The sequence below is a fragment of the Polypterus senegalus genome, chromosome 6 (genome assembly GCF_016835505.1).
Source record: "Polypterus senegalus isolate Bchr_013 chromosome 6, ASM1683550v1, whole genome shotgun sequence".
Taxonomy (NCBI): Eukaryota; Metazoa; Chordata; class Cladistia; order Polypteriformes; family Polypteridae; genus Polypterus; species Polypterus senegalus.
This window is the reverse complement of record NC_053159.1, coordinates 66,019,448-66,037,982: the sequence shown is the minus strand read 5'-3', so window position 1 is coordinate 66,037,982 and position 18,535 is coordinate 66,019,448. Positions and strand designations below refer to the sequence as shown.

Here is an 18,535-nt window from a genome sequence, read left to right as displayed (position 1 = left end):
TTTCGTCTTGTCTGTAGGAGGGGATTTAAAAGAGGGCTTTGTGTCGCCCATCATCAGAACTATCGCATAGTTCCCATGCAGTCCAGTGTGCACCTCCCAAGGGCTGAATGCAGTGCTTGTCTGGAGCGGACCTAACCGAAGACCCCAAAACACATGACTTTGCCCAGCCCCTACAAACTTTGTTAGATATTGGGAGGATAAGCATTTGGGAAAGCGTTAGGTGCAGTAGAAGATGAGACCTAGACAGTAATGGGGGACTATGCCATCGTGTCTTCGGAAGTCGCTTGACCTCTCGCTTCTGCTCAGCTCACTTCATCTGCTGGACTAAGTGGAGCAGGGTGGGTAGTTGGGTGTGATGTTCCTCTACTGGAAGAAACGTGGGGCGTATGAGCTTCAGCCTCTGCCAACCTCCGTGTCGGTGATGGAAAGCAGCGACATGGAAAAGTACTCTTGGTCTTCCTCCCTGGACATCACTGATCTCTGTGGTAAGTATGGTGGTGGGGGACAGCTGTCCATTACAATCATACCGACATGAGAAAATGAAGGCACTCATGCCGGTAGTGGCGACAAGCTCAAGAAGGGAACCTCAGGAACATTTGCTTGGTTCATTTTTTTATTTATTTATTTTTTTCTTTTAACTGATCACACTGAGAAGTTTTGCATATTTACTGGTCAGGGCATCATTGCAGATACTTGAATATCTGCTGCTGTCATGGCCAGTGTGGGAGAGCTCTGGTCAAGCTAAGCGTGCTGTCCAAGCTCATAAAAGTCATAGCAGGAACATTCAGATACCCTCTTCAGCATCTGTTCACCTCAGAGTTGGAGGGGCTGTTTTTTTTTCTTCTTTAATTGTTCCATTTTGAGTAGTGGAAGAGACATCATCCAGGGGTTTTGATCTTGCTTCATATTTTGGTTAAAGTCCCACATATGCTAGTTATTCCTCTTCCCAGGTGGTGGAGGTGCAGGCTAAATGTGAGACTCCCAAGTTCTCTAGACTGTTTTTTTAAGGAGTACTAATGTGAAGAGTGTGGCTCGACTGTGGAGTGGAGTGGGTGATGCTGCGAGGAGCCCAGGTTCAAGTACAGGTCTGGACAGTGCAGGGAGTTGGACTGATCTTCCCTTGTCCATCCCATAGTCACACTTCTCTGAAGCACAAGGTTGAGTTCAGAGGTCTCTGCTGAGGGTAAAGGAGGACTGACAATTCGAGGTATTCCTACTCTCTAATCATGGCACTGGTGGCAGTGTTTTGCATGGGAGAGTTTTGCTGTACTCTACACATGTGACAATGGTGACCATATCAACCCATACACAGCCACTGGGACAAATGGGCACCACATCCAGGGTTGGTTTCTATCTTGCCTCCAAATGTTGACGTGATGGTGGTCTTGCAGTCTTGTTTTTGCTGTGAAACTGAAAGGACAAATGTAATGGACGCCCCTCTGTATTAAAGAGGTGGTGGAAGGATCTTCCCAAAAGTGAAGCCTCACAGAGGCCCGGCCTCCTCTGCAAGTGTCAGGACTTGCTCCTGTTGAGAAATCTCTGCGCAAGTGAGAACAGCTCCCCGGTCTGCTCCACCTCACGCTGATTTAATGGCCTAGGAGGAGCTGCTGTCACAGCCTGGTGCTTTTAAACTGGGAAGAAGGCAGCGGCAGAAGAGTTTGGCGCTAGGAGTTTGACGTATGATGCCAGCTATTGAACATGGGGCCCTCTCGCTGTGAACCGAAGTCCCGTGAGGTGAGAATGCTGCTGTGGTGTTGCTCGCTCGCTTGCACGCACGCTTCGTCATTCTCTGCTACTAGATCTATAACTACCTCTCCAGGGACCACTTTAAGGGAGAAAGGGAGAAAGCAAATGCGACCCTCATACCAGCTCCCCATGACCAAGGAAGATCTTGGGCTTTGAGCATTTGTTGCCGGCCATGAGGATGGATGAGACGAGACGATATGTCTGATGCGTCTGCTATCCGTTGCTTGCTTTTGACAAAAGGGAGACTGGGAAATGTTGTCATGATTCTGAGTCAAGTTTGGACTCGCACAACGAGTGGGGACCACCAATCCATAGGTGATTTGGGGGGGCGGGGGGGGTGACTTTATTTAATTTTTTGTGGGTTTGTGTTCCAGATGACCGAGGCCTCCCTGAAGAGAAGGATCCTGTGTGCGAACACCCAGAGTGCACTGAGAGGCCGAGAGCAGTGAAGGTGAGACTGGCGTTCTGTCGGATGCGTGCCAGAAGGGGATTCCTCTGTACCCCCCCACCTTGTCACTGCCGGTGTATGTAATGGGGTGCCATGGTACTCCGTCCTGTCTGAATCTTTCCTGGTTGGCACCATTCTCTGCCACTCTTGGCTCTTTTCTCCACTCTTTTTTTTTTTTTTTTCCTCCATTCCCATATGCATTCATTCACTTTGCACCTGACAGCAGGTCACTGTCTTTCCTGGTATCATCATTATTCCAACACCATGCCCCTCAGCCGTGGACCATCCCCAAATGCTGGTAATCCATTGTTCATTCATATTGTGGGGGAGTTTTCTTGGCACGTGGCTGCAGTGTCACAGCCTCCAGTTGTTTTTCCCAACACCTGGAACACAGGGCAGAGAAGAATGGGCGCAGGCAGCTCCCAGCCTGCCTTTTACAGAAGCCATGGCCCACGGGCGTGGTGCAGCATCTCCTTGGTAATAAGTCCCAAAAGCCTGACTGACGCAGAGAAGATAATATGCTGTGCCAGTGGCTCCAAGGTCTCGGGTCGGCTGCCTCCTGCCTGTTTCTCTGCTACCATCTCATCTGGTCAGTGGGACTCTGTCTTACCAAGGGCTCCTTCTGACTCCTGGAAAGCACCTCCTTGTTGGCTTCATTCAAACTCCTGCTACTGCAGGCGGTGGAACAGCAGACAGGAAGATGGCCCATCTGTTTCTTAGCCTCTGACCCTGCACTTCCCATCCCCAAAGCTTCGTATGGTGGGACGTGTTCCCAGTGCTGCCTGGGAGGCCCTTTGAGGACTGCATAGGTTCACCTGCATACTGGTGGGCAGGAGTCCAAGAGCAGATGTGTGTACCTTGACAGAGGTGAGTGTGCAGAAGATGGGTGCCCCCTTAGATCGGGGGGGATTAGATGTGGTGTGACCTGGTAAAACAGGCAGGCGCATACCCCTACTTAGGTGTGTGTGAGTGAGTTTCTGTAGCCCACCGTGTTCAGAATTTGTGTGTATGTTCATGTGCTCATCATGTATGACTGCACTTCAGCGTTTTTGGCTTGAATATGCCCACCCTTGCAGTCGGGCCCCGCTCGTGGTGTGTCAGGTTATATGAGCCTTTTTCACTTTTGAAGAGTCTCGGCCATTGTTTCATCTTCTTTTTTAAAAAAAAAAAGCCACTTGAGGAAGTGGTGGGGGAGGTTGAGATTGGGGGGAGGGCCAGCCCTGCAGACGGCGGGCGCAGGACTCAGACGCTGACCTGTCTGTCTGCCCTGCCTGCCTACCTCAGACAGGCCGTACGCTCGATAGGGATGAGGGCACCGAGTGCTGGTGTGAAGCTGTCCAGGTGAGTGTCCTATCTAGTGGGCATCTCGGCCACTAGAGGAGTCGGCGCGAGGACAGGATGTGGATGTTGTGATTAGTCGCTGATCTGCTGTACTGAAGGAGTGCTGGGGACGACGTGGATGTTAGGAGGCTGCACTCTCCACCGGACGGGTGTTGAATTCGTTTAGGCCTGTTTCTGTCTACGCAGGCACTTTGGCACACTCCTCGCTGTAAAGTGAGTGCACCTGGAGGCCTGGCAGCCTGTAGTGTTGCCAGATGCTGCCTGGGGGCCTGCATACTTTTGAAAGTCTCCCCTCTTGCCATCCTGCAGGAGGTGTTGGCTGTCTTCGACTAGGTTGCTGTGCCCAGCCTGCTCTGCTGCGTTCTGCATGGCGTGTGCTTCTTCACTGTCTGAAGGGCGCTGCTTACCTGTTTTCGGATTTTTTCCTCATTAAACTGGAGGAGTTGCTTTGGGATCCGCAGTAGCCCCTGGTGCAAAAGAGCAACATGGAAGGTTGATTTTTGCCTCATCATGGACCACTGAAGTCTGTCAGTGACAGAACTGGTCAGTAGCTCCATAGTAGCTAATGGTACCCCTGCCCCGGTAATGACCCAGGTCACCGGGGGCAGGCCCAGAAATCCCAGTTGTATGTGGCTCTTGGCCAGTTGTGGGATCAGGACGATGCAATGCTGCCTAGGGAGTGGTGCCCCCTGTGCCCCCCTGCTCTCTTAATGTCTCACTCATTTCCTGCTTGCTGGAGAGGAGTGCGGCAGAGGGGAGAAGCCTCCAGACAATGTCAGGAAATACGCCACATGAGGCATTGTTGTGCAGTTGGGAGCACACTTCCTGAGTGGGACAGGGGGCCGCTATGTGCCACTGGACAGGCTGACGGGCTCAGGACGAGGTGGAGTTTTTAGAATACAACTGCTGCCCGCTGCCTAATTGGGGGGGTGGGGGGAGATAGCTGACGCACCCCTCCCCCTGGCCATACAGGTGGCGCCCAGTCTGCGCTCTGCATCCAGTGGTGTAAAGCAGGATCAGAGGCCACGTGACTCGTCTGCTTGATAATCCTCGGCAAGCTTCAGCCGTGTGGAGTGCGCACAGTCTAATCTGTCTGCTCCAACCCTGGGGTCTGAGGCTGGCTGCGTCGGGGACCCGCATGTGTTTAGAAAGGCTCGGACCGCTAATGTTGTCTTTGCATCTGTCCACAGGTGTGCCACCACCCGGATTGCCAGAAACTCCAAAACCAGCAGCCCTTGAACCTTTGCCTGTCATGTGACTTGCGTCTCCATCAGCCCCTGGAGGATACCATGCATTTTGACAGGCATCTCCGCTTTGACCTGCAGCCACAAGGTGTGTTTGTCTGAGAGCGTATCGAGCACATGCAGGTATGCCATACACGAGTACGCAGAGGCGCATGAGCGAGCGAGCGAGTGAGACGGCACGAGAAGCAAGTTCACGAAATGGAATGTGGGAGTTCACGCGTGCCTTCTGATAATGGAACTTTACTTCGTCTGCAGGTTCTGTCTTGGCCAGGAATGTGTCCACCCGGTCCTGTCCTCCACGCACTTGCCCTGCCCCTGACCTTGAGGAAGAAGACGATCCAGAGAGAGGGTGGGTGTTTGTTTTATAGGTAGAGGGAATGTCCTAGCGTGCTGGCAGCTGGAGAATGCAGGAAGAGGCAGGGCTGCCATTAGCAGCAGGCAAAGAGGGCAGGCGCCTCAGGCCACTGAGCACCAGTCAGGACACACTAGCCCTCTTCTTATTGTTCCTTGCAGGGCATGTTTTTATGATTCGGCTAAGTGTCATTTTGACGATACATTGCTAATCCCATGGCATTTATTTATTTATTTTTTCTGTACGTGTAACAAGAGAGGACAGAAAGCTAAACTGAGCATATTGCTGCGGGACACAGTAAAGACCTGTGCTATGATGAGCGGGCAGCAAAGCGTAACCTGTAGGTTGGCAGACCTCCCCCCCGAGTCGAGTGTTTGATGGAAACATGTCAATTGCTAATTTCTAAAGGGGACCCCCGTGTTGACGGCCCTTTTCTCCCTGACTCTGCACGGCTTTTTCTTGCTTATCCTCAAAGATGTGCCGGGTGGTGGTGAAGAATCAGTCTTGTGTGAGTGTAGACCCCGTGGTGGACCACCATACTGACATGTCTTGCCCCTCATGATGATGTGGATTGGAAAAGGTTATGTTATGATGTGTTTAACACCTTTGACTGTGGCTCAGCTTTTAAAACCTGGAAAGTTCGGGGGCCGTGCTGTGCATTCTTTGTTTTTTGTGATGTATCTTTGTGCTAACGAGAGGTGTTCAAATGCTCGCGTCTCCGGTATAATGTGCTTTTACTGTATTGGGATGGAGGTGGCGAGGAGATAGTTTTGACAGTTTGTAAAAATGGGGGTCTATTATATAATTGAGGCTGTGAAGTGACATCAATGGTGGCTCAGCTTCCAACGAAAACCTGAGTTGTGCGTCAAGGTCTTGGTGGCTGAGCCTGAAGATGGCATCGACTGGGGTTTGTGGCGTTTTCATCCTTAACTTACACTCGCCAAGTCAGCCTCTTTCATTTGATTCCCCTTTTTTAGTATTGGACAGCAGCTAAAGCGCATACTCGTCAATGAGATGTCAGCGTTTTGACGTTGAAGACCTGGAGGTGCCGATCTGCTCAAAAGGTGTGTCTGTTAGTGGGAGGGTGAAGTTACGTCAGCCAGGAATACATCAGAGCGTCCGCCCAGTCTTGCCGTTTTTTAGCTGGAGTAGTGATGGTGGCATCTGTTCAGATGAGCCCGTAAGCACAGATGTTTACAGGCCATTCTGATCTTTGTCCAAAACCGCCTGAAATTGCAGCTGCATATGAGCCGTGTCGTGTCGCAAGTAGGATTTATTCTGACTAACTCCTGTTACCACAACTAGCGGACGAGTAATGTGCTTGAAAGATGAGTCACCGGGAATCCCAAGGAAAGAGCTCATTACACCATGTCGCTTGTGGCAGTTTATATAGTTTGCAACCCTGTTTTTAAGTGGTGGGCACCCCTTTGAGCCCCATGCTGGGGTCCTGAATGGTTACCGGCAATCCTGAGCAGAGTTAGGAATCGCCAGAGAAGAAGAAGAAGGGTGGACAATAAAGGCCTTGCTTTATTTACTTTGTCTGTTGGCGGTTCTTTTCGTTTAGAGACCGGAAGAACTCCAGCTTGAAGTTGCCCAAGAAGAAGCCTCGGCGAAGGAATACTGATGTGAGTTCCTCTCCAGAAAATGTTGGGTTGGGGCAAGTTAAAGGAAACAAGGACTTCCACGGGACCATCCGGTTGTCGTCTCGTCAATGGCCTGTCTTTGTTTCGCTTTCAGGATCCCAGTAAGGAATGCTTTACACTGAAGTTCGATTTGAATGTTGATATCGAGAGCGAGATCGTCCCCGCGGTGAAGAGGAAGACGCTTGGGTGAGGAGATCGGGCTGCGAGGGCGTCCGCTTTCTGTACCTGTGACTCCCTAATGGCCTCTGCCCTTTCATTCCCACAGGGAGGTGCTGGCGCCTGTATTTGAGCGAAAGGGCATCGAGTTAAGCAAGGTGGACCTCTTTTTGGACCAGTCAAATACCCCTTTGTCCCATCATTCTGAAGCCTACAGAATTGGCGGTCACTGTCTCAAGGTCAAAGGTAAGAGTGGAGGTGAACCAACCAGGTCGGCCACACTACTGCTATCTCACAGGGGTACCAAGGAGCAGAGCGCTAACTGGAGACCACCTCTGTACTCGTATTTAGTGGGTGTCCAACGTAAAAGCAGCCACAAGTTGGACAGAAGTGTCAAAGGTGACCACGGTCCTCCACAGCTGGATGTGTTGTGCTGTTAAGAATATTTGGTGATCTTTGTTAGTGTCTCCATGTTTCACTTGGCTCAGCGGGGAGACGCAATTACAATAACATACCATTCATCTGACATTTACAGTCTGGGGTGCCAAACATATAATTACGGAAAAAAAAAATGGCACCCAGAAAAATGTTGTGCAAAAGAGTAAACTGCTGAAGATGACGCAAGCCATTGTTTCAGGTGTCAGACATTAAAAGGATCGGTTCTAATAGCCGACTCCTTTGAACTTGAACTCCTTGAAGTGATGGCAATTGGTGGCGCCTGCGTCACAGGAGAAAGGTGTCAAGCGGTGTGACTTATGGGAACTCCACATACTGGTCAGCGTGTGCGGATGTGCAGGCAGCTGTCAGACAAAAATGTGAAAGAACCTGAAAGGGACAAAAAGTTATCTGCACATGAGTGGGCTTCTGCCGCACCCCGCCTCCTTAGATTGCAGGCAGCTTAGAGGGGCTGAGGGTTAGTTGAGTCACACCAGGCTACAAAACATCACCGTTGTTGAACACTTCAGTGGTGTCGGTGTCCAGGGCATGGGGCGAAACCTCCGATTTGTCGCCATCAGTTCAGGAGCAAAAATGAAACCGGTGAGAATTCTGCACACAATCGTTTCGCGCGGTAATTCCTCCATTTGGCAACATGCCTGTGACTGATCATTCCTGCTCTCACACAGCTAAACCTGGAGACGAGATGAAGGTGGAACAAGCCATCAAGGACTTCCGTTCTCTCAGCCTACCCGTCATGAGGAATGCCGGCCGCCTGTCCCAGTTCGTGGCCACTCCCTCTGCGGACAAGACTGAGGAGGTGCTGGGAGCCCAGGATTCCATCGACGTACTGGTGAGTGCAGACACGTTCACAGATCCTCGCCAAACCTCCGTATACTCGGAAGTGTTGAGTTACGCAAAGTGTAGCAAATCGGGCATGGATATCATCTATTGAGGATGCCTTTCATCCAATTGCAGGTTTACACCAGCAGACTTGGCCTTGCTTTGTGGTCTTCGTTTCTTTCCAGTGAAAGAAGCAGAGTGTTCAGGTTGGGGGGTGAAGCCACAGTTAGACAGTGTGGTGGAAAGTGAACTTGAAAGTGACGTGAAAGTCCTTGCCTGCTCCTTGACCTGCAGACGTCTGTAGTGAGGAGGTCACACGTCCCTTTACAGTGAATTAGCCTTTACTATGACCGCTGGACGGTTGAGATGAATTTTGAGACTGCTGGGATTTTCATTTGGCCTGACCAGGGCTGCTGAATGGCTCCATGAAGCCACACTTGTATGCTGGGTATTTGAGATGCTGCCATGCAGAAGGGTGGATGGGGTTGTGCCATTTGCTGTAGATGTCTTGTCATGTTTGTTCAGTTTCATTATGAATGACCTTCTGTTGTGATTAAAGCAAAGTTTGGAAAAGTTAGAACATCAGAAATTTGACAAACCAGAGGAGACCATCAAGTCTGTTTTGTTTAGCTAATGACTATGCTGTCCCAACATCTCATCCTGATCCTTCGTAAAGGTTGTCTGGGTTTCTTGTTCAGCTACATGCCTTGGTACTTTGCTCCAGATCTGCACAAAGTTAAGAAGATTTTGATGATGATGTCCATTCTCTTATCTCATGATTCCACAAAACTGGAACTCAATCTGACAGCATCGTGCACAAGGCAGACAAGACGCTGCCCACTGTCACACACGGGGAGGGCCCATCTTCACTTCAGCTCAGCTTTGAGTCCCCAGTCATCCTCATCTTTGGAACAAAGAAATGGGAGGACTCAGATGAAAGCCTTACCGGCGCTGGGGGAACATGTCCACTCCGCACAGGTGATAAGGTCTCTGACCCTCACACATGGTGCCTGTCCCATCCTGGAAACTTTCAACTTGAGACTGGCCTGGGCCTTCTGATGTGTAAACAAAGTTATAAGATTGCTGGCTAAAGAAAACAGGGCAGCGTGGTGGGCACATCATTAGGGACTCGACTGGCGTAGCTTAGTCACTTCATAGGAGTTTGTGTTCAAAGGCGCATTCATTGAAGTGTTTTGGGACATAATCAGAAATGTCGATGGGACACTCCGTCCCATGCCAGGATGGAGTTGTTGAGCGCAGCTGCCAGTAGACCCGGCCATGGCTCACTGACGCTGTGGAGCTGGAAGCCAGACTTTACGTAATCACGGCTGCTGCACTTTGACTCTTTGTATCTTTGTGTTGAGCTGCCTTTGCCTCTGCTATTTTCTACTTCTACTATCTTCCTTCCATGATTTAAAAAAATATCAATGGAAGAGATTCGGGGCTCTCATTTCCAGTTTGCCCCCCTGTTTTAGACAAGAGAAAAAAAATGACATCAGTCGTCACGAGGCTTTCAGGACCCCTGCCTCTTATTATCTGGAACTCCTTGCGTTATCCAAACACTCTGCAGATCTTGCTGACATGTCTGAACAAGTCAATGGGGGGCTTAACGTGGGAGTCGTCTGCACTCTTGGCGTGAATGAGGCTGGGGCTTGAACTCGGGGCCATGAGGTAGTGCCATTAAGCCCTCTGCCATCAATCTCTGATTCAGCACTTGGCACAATAATGTGAACTTTATGAACAGGTCAGTAGTGAGGAGTAACCATCATGTCTCGCGTGATGTGAAAAATAAATCAAGCGGCCCACCGATACTTGTATGGATCTGGACTGGGGGTTTTTTTTATTTAAGGCTGTTTTTTCCTAAATTAGCATACAGAAAATTCCATTTTAGTTCCAGCCAACTGATTTGCATGAAGGAGGACGTGTTTCTGGTGAAGGTCCGGCATGCAGGATCATCGCCGTCTGTTGATTGTGGTTCTCTGAGTGAAGGAAAACACCACCAACACGTGGGACAAATTACAGGGTCTTGACAGACCACCGAATCTCACTGCACTCGACGTTCTTTCGAAGAAATGAGGGGAATGGAATCAATGAGCTTGTTGGACTGAGTGACTGGCCTGTTGTCCTCATAAAGTGTTCAGATGTTCTTCATGGGACTTTGACGAAAGGGGCTCTCCATCCCACCATGCGTTTTGGACAGCGTGGGAATTAAGAATGTATTAGCGGGACCAAAACTTTATATCATTTTTTTTTTTTTCTTAGTTCGTCAATTTGCAAAACCCTCAATCGTCATTGTTTCCATGTTCAATGTGACCTCATGTGCTTTTTTTTTTCCTGCTCGTGATTGTAGAATAATTGTTAGGAACGTACATCTTGATCATCTCCGCACGATGCCACTCGGCAGACTGATTAACCAGACTACTGTATACATGCAATACCATAGGCGACCACTACACCCTACTCCGGTGCTGTTCGCCGATTCTGGGGGCTTTTGGCTGCCCCCTTGTAAAGTCTGAGTGTTTTTTTTTTTTGGACAACTGTGAAGCAGGCCAGGCTTAGATCCTGGAGGGTCAGCACATGAGTGAGACTTGGGCAGACTACAAGCATCCAATAACGAGCACCCATTCAGGAGCTGCTGCTAGCCATAAGTCCATGGTGGTCGGGGGGGTCAGCGGCCAACAGTAAGTTAAAGGAGAATGAAAAGAGGGGCCAGTAGAGTGTTGTGGTGCCATGGACTGAGCAGACATGTTGATGTTCTGGATAGACGAGAGGAGATTAAAGGTACGGCCAACACTCGAGTTGGAGGACAGCGAGACGAAGCGCACTTCCGTTATTTCATTTTATGCCCCTCACCATTTTCTAATGTCAAAATGTAACTTTTCAGCACGTCTTTCTACTGTTTGCCGCTGTTTTAAGACGCACTTGGTGGCTTTCTGGCTCCCTGTAACGGCTGATTGGTGTCGACACAAATGATTTTAGACGCATCAAGAAAGAGTGAAGCTGCCACTTGGCTTTGGCAAGCTGACCCCCGTGAATAACTAAAAGCTTAACTCTTTATTGGTTATTTTTTCTGCCACTTCCTCTTTCATTCTTTACACAGTAATCTTAATGAAGCGTAGGTAGTGTGTGTGTGTGTGTGTGTTTTTAATTTGTGTTCCAGCGGGTGCTCCGACTCTCCATGCACATTCTCACGGACGCTTGCGTTCACCTCTGAGGCTGCCAGGATGAGCCCCCCGGACCCATGTGGCCCTTAGGTGGGGCTTGGAGCCTCAACAATTTTGATTTGACGTTGACTGGGTTTTCTAACACGCGCCATGCTGTGGTTTCTGTCGGTTTTTGTGTCTTTGCCTTGCAGGTGGTAGTGGGGTGCATGTTTGTGGTTGGACACGAAGGGATTTTCAAACTTTCGTCCTCTTTTATTTCTGTTGACTTATAACTGAGGTTGTGTTAGATGGCATTTTGGTGCGAGTCCGGGCATATGGGGTCACTTCTCTGCCCCTCGTTATCTGTGTGGATTTCTCCCGTCTGTTGTTCTCGCATTCTAAAACACACATATTAGGTTGACTTATCAGCCATGGCATTGCCACATCCTTGGCCAAGCTGTGTCTCTCCAAAAGCCTCTTCAAAGAAAAGTTGGTTGGGATAGGAATGGTGAAGGGTGGTGGCACAGGATAGGGACAAGGCCATGAGAAAGAGAGATGAATACCGATCAGCTGTGGCAGTGTATGTCACCGTGCCCAGTGCAGTATTGGGGTCAGTACACCCCCTGTGGGCTTGTGTGCCCCCTAGCATTAGTATTGCAGTGGAAATTAAGGAGATGTGCATTTTAAGGCTGAAGCCAGGAAACTTCTTTACACAAAGAGTTGTGGGACTCGGGAACAAACTACTGAGACATGGAGTTGAAGCAGAAACCTTGATGACCTTGAAGAAGACTCTGGATGAGATGTTGGGACAGCTTAGCTACTAGTTAAGCAAACAGGCCTGATGGACTGAATGGTCTCTCCTCATTTGTCAAATTTCTTTTATTCTTATGTATGAGGAAGATCACCCTCTGACTTACAGATGGCAATGCAGAACTTGGTGTCCTTCTGAGGGTGGGCCACGGGAGGACTAATCGGGGCCAGTTGTGTTCCTTCAGTCTGTTAAGTGGCATCACTCAGTCCCGGAAGAGACCGACTGTTGAGCAAGGCATTTGGTAAATTAGGCAGGAGACCTGGCCATTGAAGTGGTCACCAGGGCTGCCTGGGTATGCTGTGACCTGGTGATGGTGGGACACGGAGTGATGGCTCTGAGGCTAGGGATCTGCACTGGCAATCAGAAGGTTGCCACTTCGAATTCCATAAATGTCAAAAGGGACTCTGCTCTGTTGGGCCCTTGAGGAAAGCCCTTAACCTGTAATTGCTGAGCACTTTGAGTAGTGAGAAAAGCGCTATATAAATGCAAAGAATTATTATTAATTATTATAGTCCTCTGTCTTCTCCACAGAACTGATTTCAGGGCTCGGTGACAAGTGACCCCGACATGGCATTTTGAAACTGCAGTAGTAAAGCTAATAAGTTTGGAGTTGGGAGGAGAGTCGGGGCAGGGGCTCCGCCACAGGAGACCGAGAGAGGGGCGCTTTGGTTGGTCAGTGGACAAGATGTCTCTGCACTGCAGAAAGGGGGCACGGCCTGCTAAGAAGGGGGCCACGTGAGGTTCCATGCCATGTGTCGGCTTTTTACTTTGTTCTTTAACAGAGCATTGCCTTTTTTGGCCTCCTTAGTGTTAGTGTGGCTTTGGGGTCTCTATGAGAGGACCCCCACATGTTCACAGTGTAACCTTGCCATCTGACATTCTTTAAAGGTTTCCTGTAAATACGTCTGCGTCATGGTCTGCTCCTCGAGGAATAAGCCATGTTTAAAAACCACCCTGCTATCTGTGCCCCGGGGGCCCTGCGGTGTGCGTTTCGTTTGTGGTGGTGGTGCTCCATGACGCACAGCACACTCTCTGGCTCTGCCCGTCCAGCTTATTGTTTAACTTGAGACTCCTGAGGGGTGAAGTGCTCAGGGATTCCGCTCTGGGCGAGGGGCTGCTTGTCAGCATTTTTTCCCCTCTGGACTGGTACCAGGTAGACTTTGCCCATCACTGGGGGTTTTCCACACAGTTCCTCATGCTTGAGAGCCCATTAGGTGGCGGTTACTGCTGGACTCTGTTCTGCCTGGCCAGAGCTGCTCACACGCTCCGTGCAGCTGCTGAGTTGAGGATGGTCTCTGCCCCTCGACTGGGTTCAGGGGTCCATTTAGGAGAGGGATTTCTCGCTGATGCTGTGACCTTTTTTGTGGACACACATTGGCAGTGACTGGGTCTAGCCGCCATGGCGAACTTCCGAAAAAGAAGGTGGGATGTGCCTGGCATTGCCAAGTATTCCCCTCAAGACTGCCTTCTGAAATTTTATGGACGCTTTGAAGATTTGCCTGGCATAACACCCTGGGTTGTGGTGTCTGATCACGTGGTCCGCTACGCTGATATCTCCTGCATGCCCAAGATGTGCCGTCAGGTAACAAGGCAGAGCGAGCCAGGTGCTGTGGCAAACATGCCCGGGAGCACCAAAGAGACCCCCAAACTGCTGAGCAGCCCCTTTCTTACCCGACAACCAAGGGTGTGGCACACTAGACGTGACATTCCGCCTTGTAGTACATTGCTGATCTCCCTATCTCCAGGCGCAGTCACGAAGGAGGAAGAACATGATGCAATTCCTGGGCGACGCAAATATCCCAACTTCGGACTCCGTTATGCAGCTCAGTGCCTCGCTGCCCACTTCTGGGATTAGTCCTGACACCCGCAAGAACCGAGTTGCTAGCCGAATCAGTGGCTTCTTCACTATTTCCATGAATGCTGGCTCTACCAGCAAGGTGAGGACCCGTCCCTTCTCATTCTAGCTGGTTGTTTGGCGCCTGTCCTGATGTGTATGTTCAACCCAGTTGGTCCGCGGCTGCTCTTCTGTTTCTTCTCCCAGTCTTGTGGATGCTCATCGCGTTGCACTCTTTCTTTAGGTTGCTTTTCACTCTGCTTGCCAACTGTTGCCCCCACCAGCTCTAATTTCTCCATTTTGCCGAGTTCTCTTTCACCATGCCTGGCCCTTGTCTTTTGTAATCCCCCCAAGTTCTCCTGTATTACGGGGTCACTTTGTCTCTCACTCCCTGCTTCTGTCCACTTTTGCCCGTCTTGCCTCCAAACTGCCCCCTTCTCGTGATGTTTGCTTCCTCTCATTTGGCGTCTTCTTCTCTCCTGGTGTCTCCCTCCTTCTCTGCTATTCCTGTCTTCTAACCTCTTGCTGGGCTCCACCATTGGCTTACCGTCACTACAATCCCCCTCAAAACCCTCCTTCTCTTTGCCCTCTCAGCCAGGATGGTGGTCACAGGATTATGTATTCTGCCTTGGCATGCATGCCATTTTCATTGAATGTATTATTAAAATCAGCATCTTGTCTGAAATAGCCTTTAGGTAAATTTACAAGGACGCAGGTACCGTGAACCTGAGTGGTTCCTTCTCTTCTTTCTGTCTCCCCCCCTGTAGGAGCTGGAGCAGCTGCAGAGCAAGCTTCACTCCTACAGTGTATATGGGCTGCCCAAGATGCCCACCCAAAAACCCTCCGATCAGGACTCGTGGGAGGATGACCACACCAGCCTGTATCTTGAAGATTCATGGCAGCGTCTCCTGGCGGCACCCGAGGTGAGGTGGCTTGCTGCATGGCCTGCATGTGATGGGGTTGGGGGGTCTGCAAAGTGCCTAAAAGGCCCACTGGAGGGGCAGGAGCTCAGTGTTCACTGTGTGTCTTTCTCAACCGGCAGCTTCTCAGCCAGAAGGAAAGTCACCAACAGGAGGCCATCTGGGAACTTCTTGACACCGAAGCGTCCTACATCAGGCGGCTGGAGGTCATCTCTGATGTGAGCCACGGCCGCCTCTTTCCTCTGCCTGCCCACCTTTCCCTGTCCTCCCTCCCTGCCATGCTCATACTCTGCCATCTTCTGTCTTCTTTAGCTCTTCCTAGGCAGCCTGTTAAATCTGCAGGAGTCGGGTCTCCTGTGTGAAGTGGAGCCAGACCGCCTGTTCAGCAACATCCAGGAGATCATCCACCTGCACAAGAAGCTGTGGGCAGAGGTGATGGTCCCTGCTCTGGAGCGGGCTCGTCAGCAGAGGACACCGCTAGACATCACTGACCTACAGGCGGGCTTTAACACGGTCAGTTTACTGGTGCCAAGTCATCTTTTGAGCCCATTCACCCGCTGCAGTGCCAAGGCGCTCTCCAGCTCTCGTGGTCTTGGTGCTGCCGGCCCTGCACCTGACCTCTCATCTCTATATGCTTTCCAGTTTGCTTCACGCTTCCAGCCATACATTCGCTACTGCCTGGAGGAGGAGAGCTGTTTGGAGTACATACGTAGCCTGCTGCAGGAAAATGAACTCTTCAGGGTCTACGCCACGGTATGTGCCCACCTCAGTGGCTTTTGTTTTTTGTTTTCCCCTCTGTGACCTCTTGTCGATACTTTGTTCCACTCTTCCCGTATTCTTTCTCTTATTCTTGCCTGTCTCTTTCCCCCTCTACAGTGGGCTGAGACTCACAAGCAGTGTGACCGGCTAAAGTTGACAGACATGCTGGTGAAGCCACATCAGCGCCTCACCAAGTACCCACTGCTGCTCAAAAGTGTCCTCAAGAAGACTGGGGATCCTGCCACCCAGGATGCCATCCTCTCGATGGTAAGCTTTGGCCTGCTTAAACCGTTTAGACCATGTCTTGTCTTGTGTGACTGGCATGCTGAGCGATCGATCGTACCCAGGTGGACTCCGTGGAGATGTTTATCAACCAGGTGAACCTGAGAATGCGCCAGCGTCAGGAGCAGCAGCGGCTGGATGCGGTTACTAGCAGGATTGACTCCCACGTGGTGGTTGAAGGAAGCAGCGAGGAAGTGGATAAGGTAAGTCGCTGAGTAATGGCATGGAACTAAAGCCGCAAATTCCTGGGTGACTGCAGCCCTTTGTCATCGGCTCCTTCAGATCCTTCGTGATTTCTGCCATCTTGACCTCGGGGCCCCAATGCTTCACACCTCCCCAGATGAAACTCGGCAGTTGCTATTGGAAGGCCCGCTACGCATGAGAGAAGGCAAAGATAGTAAGGTGAGGACCAGAGGGACAAAAGGGGGCACTAAAGAGACTGTCCGCGAAGCCCACTATAACTGACTGACCGCTCATTCACAGATGGATGTTTACTGTTTACTCTTCACTGATCTTCTCCTCATCACCAAACCAGCAAAACGAACGGAGAAAGCCAAAGTGGTGCGACAGCCCCTCCTGGTAGAGAGGATAGTGTGTCGGGAGCTACGAGACCCTGGTAAATATGAGAAGCGGCGGCTGCTGTGTGAGAGGTGCCTGCACAAGCTGCCTCCTCACTGCCCTCCTCTTGTCTCTGTCCACAGGCTGCTTCCTCCTCGTGTACCTCAATGAATTTCACACGGCGGTGGCTGCCTTCTCCTTCCAGGCCAGCAGCCAGGCACAGTGCCACAGTTGGGTCGTGGCACTGCTCAACACGCAGGTACTAGCTTCATAGGGCATGCAGACTCCGATGGGCACACTGGCATGGGTTAGATGAACACACCATCCATTGTCCAGAGGGGCACTACATTTCATTAGACAATCCAGGATGTGACCGATGTGGCTCACCACCAGAGCGACTTGAATGGTGGTGTCTTCCGCAAGTGCTGGGTCTCAGGCAGATTTGTTTTCTATCTAGAACCTTCTGAAAAAACTGCGGAATCAGGAAGCTGAGCGTCAAGGGGTCACAGAGGCAGTGGATAATGAAAGGCCAGCATGTCAACACAGGTGAGGACTCGCTTCATTTCATGCATGTGCCCCGACACGTGCCTGCTTAGACATCGCTCATTTTTTTTTTTTTTTCCCTCGTCCCTTTTTTTGCAGCCAACTGGACAATTCTGTTATGCTTACGGAAAACCCCAGTGAGGAATCTTCTCAAAGTTCACAGGGCGACAGCGGGGATCCACCAAGCTTATCTTCAAATAGGGAGGTGACCTCTCTGGACAGCTTCTCGGCCTCCATGACACCCACTCCAGAGCTCCCAGCAGAATCTCTCTGTATGCTGGACAATCTCTCTGAATCCGTGGACAGTGCCTATGGAACCCTCTCTCCAGAGTCCCTGCTAAGAAGGCAGGAGCCATTAGAGATGGAGGAGAGTGAAACGGACCCTGGTGAGGAACAGCAAAGCTCTCCTCATTATCGCGGTAGTCCACCGATGAACCGTTCTCTGGCCCGGTGCCTGGCTAGACCAGTCAAGTGCAGATCAGAAGTGGACATTTCTGGGGCATCCAAGTGCAGACTGCAAGAAATGGGGGTGCCTACAAAGGCAGGACTTGCCCAGAGCAGAAGCCTGAGCCTCCTGTGTGACCACAGCACTGGCTCGGGTGTAAAGACTGAAGTGGACGGTGGCCAGAGAGACCCATCCACCTTTAGGAGGACTAGCTTGACAACGGACGTATTAAGGTGGACTCATGAAGCTGGCAGCAGCTGCGACTCCAGACCTTCGGAAGGGACCAGCAGCGATGAAGTCCCGCAGGCACACAGCCAATGTGCAGAGCTGGCCGAGGCTAACAGTGCCACCGCTAACCAACCTGGGGTGGGCTCACCAGCCCCACAGCACAAGAAGCTGACAGTGGCACAGCTTTACAGGATTAGGGGCACGCTGGTCATGAACTCCACCCTCACCGCCTCGTAAGTATCCCAGCCAGTCCCGGCGTAGATGTGGCTTGTTTGGGAGTCGCTGTGCGTGGATGAGGTGCCTCAATCATTTCTGCACTTGTATTTTACAGTGAGGTGTAGTCAGTGATGTGCACCCCCAGAAGAGCATCAGCACTTATGGATGGACTCGTCTCAAGACAAGTCAGCCGTGCACTGTGGGATAGCCATCCGCGTCCGCCCCTCCTCTTCCAAGGGTGTGGGGCAGCACATGTTTCTAACATTATTAATATTTTGATTACCTTTTTTGCACTGTGTAATATAGAAGGATCACAATGCTAACGTACCCCGGAGCAGCACCTGCACTGACTGAGCATTTGAATCTTGGGCTTGAGTGGTAGCTCCGCCCACTGATTGGCCAGTGGTTAAAAAGCTGCCCTCCTTCATTTGTCTTTGTAAAGTGGTGTCACATGGTTTCCTACTCCGTCGGAGGGCCCACCTCTCACCTGAACTCCAACAGGACCTGTAACACTGTCTCATATTTATTTGTAGGAGGTGTGATGGCACCTGCATGTTGCTCCCGAGTAAAGCACTTGCATTTATGCTG

General features: G+C 50.8%; 1 protein-coding gene across 5 annotated transcripts; it reads left to right on the top strand.

The window, feature by feature from the left end:
• The first annotated feature begins 5 nt into the window (after positions 1 to 5).
• Positions 6 to 18,530, top strand: LOC120531120 (pleckstrin homology domain-containing family G member 5-like). 5 transcript variants are annotated; one of them, XM_039756231.1, is made up of 22 exons: positions 1,231 to 1,734; positions 1,820 to 2,040; positions 2,121 to 2,197; positions 4,726 to 4,867; positions 5,035 to 5,128; positions 6,696 to 6,756; positions 6,869 to 6,960; positions 7,040 to 7,176; positions 8,055 to 8,218; positions 13,908 to 14,099; positions 14,764 to 14,919; positions 15,039 to 15,134; positions 15,229 to 15,429; positions 15,559 to 15,669; positions 15,793 to 15,942; positions 16,023 to 16,160; positions 16,240 to 16,359; positions 16,441 to 16,573; positions 16,659 to 16,774; positions 16,973 to 17,061; positions 17,158 to 17,964; positions 18,063 to 18,530. In XM_039756231.1, exons 2-22 carry the CDS (start codon positions 1,929 to 1,931, stop codon positions 18,070 to 18,072), a joined length of 3,198 nt encoding a protein of 1,065 aa, XP_039612165.1. In that variant the 5' UTR covers positions 1,231 to 1,734; positions 1,820 to 1,928; the 3' UTR covers positions 18,073 to 18,530. The 5 variants fall into 5 exon arrangements, with proteins under 5 accessions (XP_039612164.1, XP_039612163.1, XP_039612165.1 ...); XM_039756229.1 differs by lacking the exons at positions 1,231 to 1,734; positions 1,820 to 2,040 and adding an exon at positions 7 to 485; XM_039756230.1 differs by lacking the exons at positions 1,231 to 1,734; positions 1,820 to 2,040; positions 18,063 to 18,530 and adding an exon at positions 6 to 485 and having other exon boundaries at positions 17,158 to 17,968.
• The last annotated feature ends 5 nt before the right edge of the window (positions 18,531 to 18,535 follow it).

Excerpts from the sequence above, each read along its gene's own strand:
- LOC120531120 (XM_039756229.1), top strand. The coding sequence starts at position 356 with ATGTTCCTCTACTGGAAGAAACGTGGGGCGTATGAGCTTCAGCCTCTG. Across the intron at positions 8,219-13,907 it reads AGGATTCCATCGACGTACTG|GCGCAGTCACGAAGGAGGAA; the intron begins GTGAGTGCAGAC and ends CCCTATCTCCAG. Across the intron at positions 16,360-16,440 it reads GAGAAGGCAAAGATAGTAAG|ATGGATGTTTACTGTTTACT; the intron begins GTGAGGACCAGA and ends GCTCATTCACAG.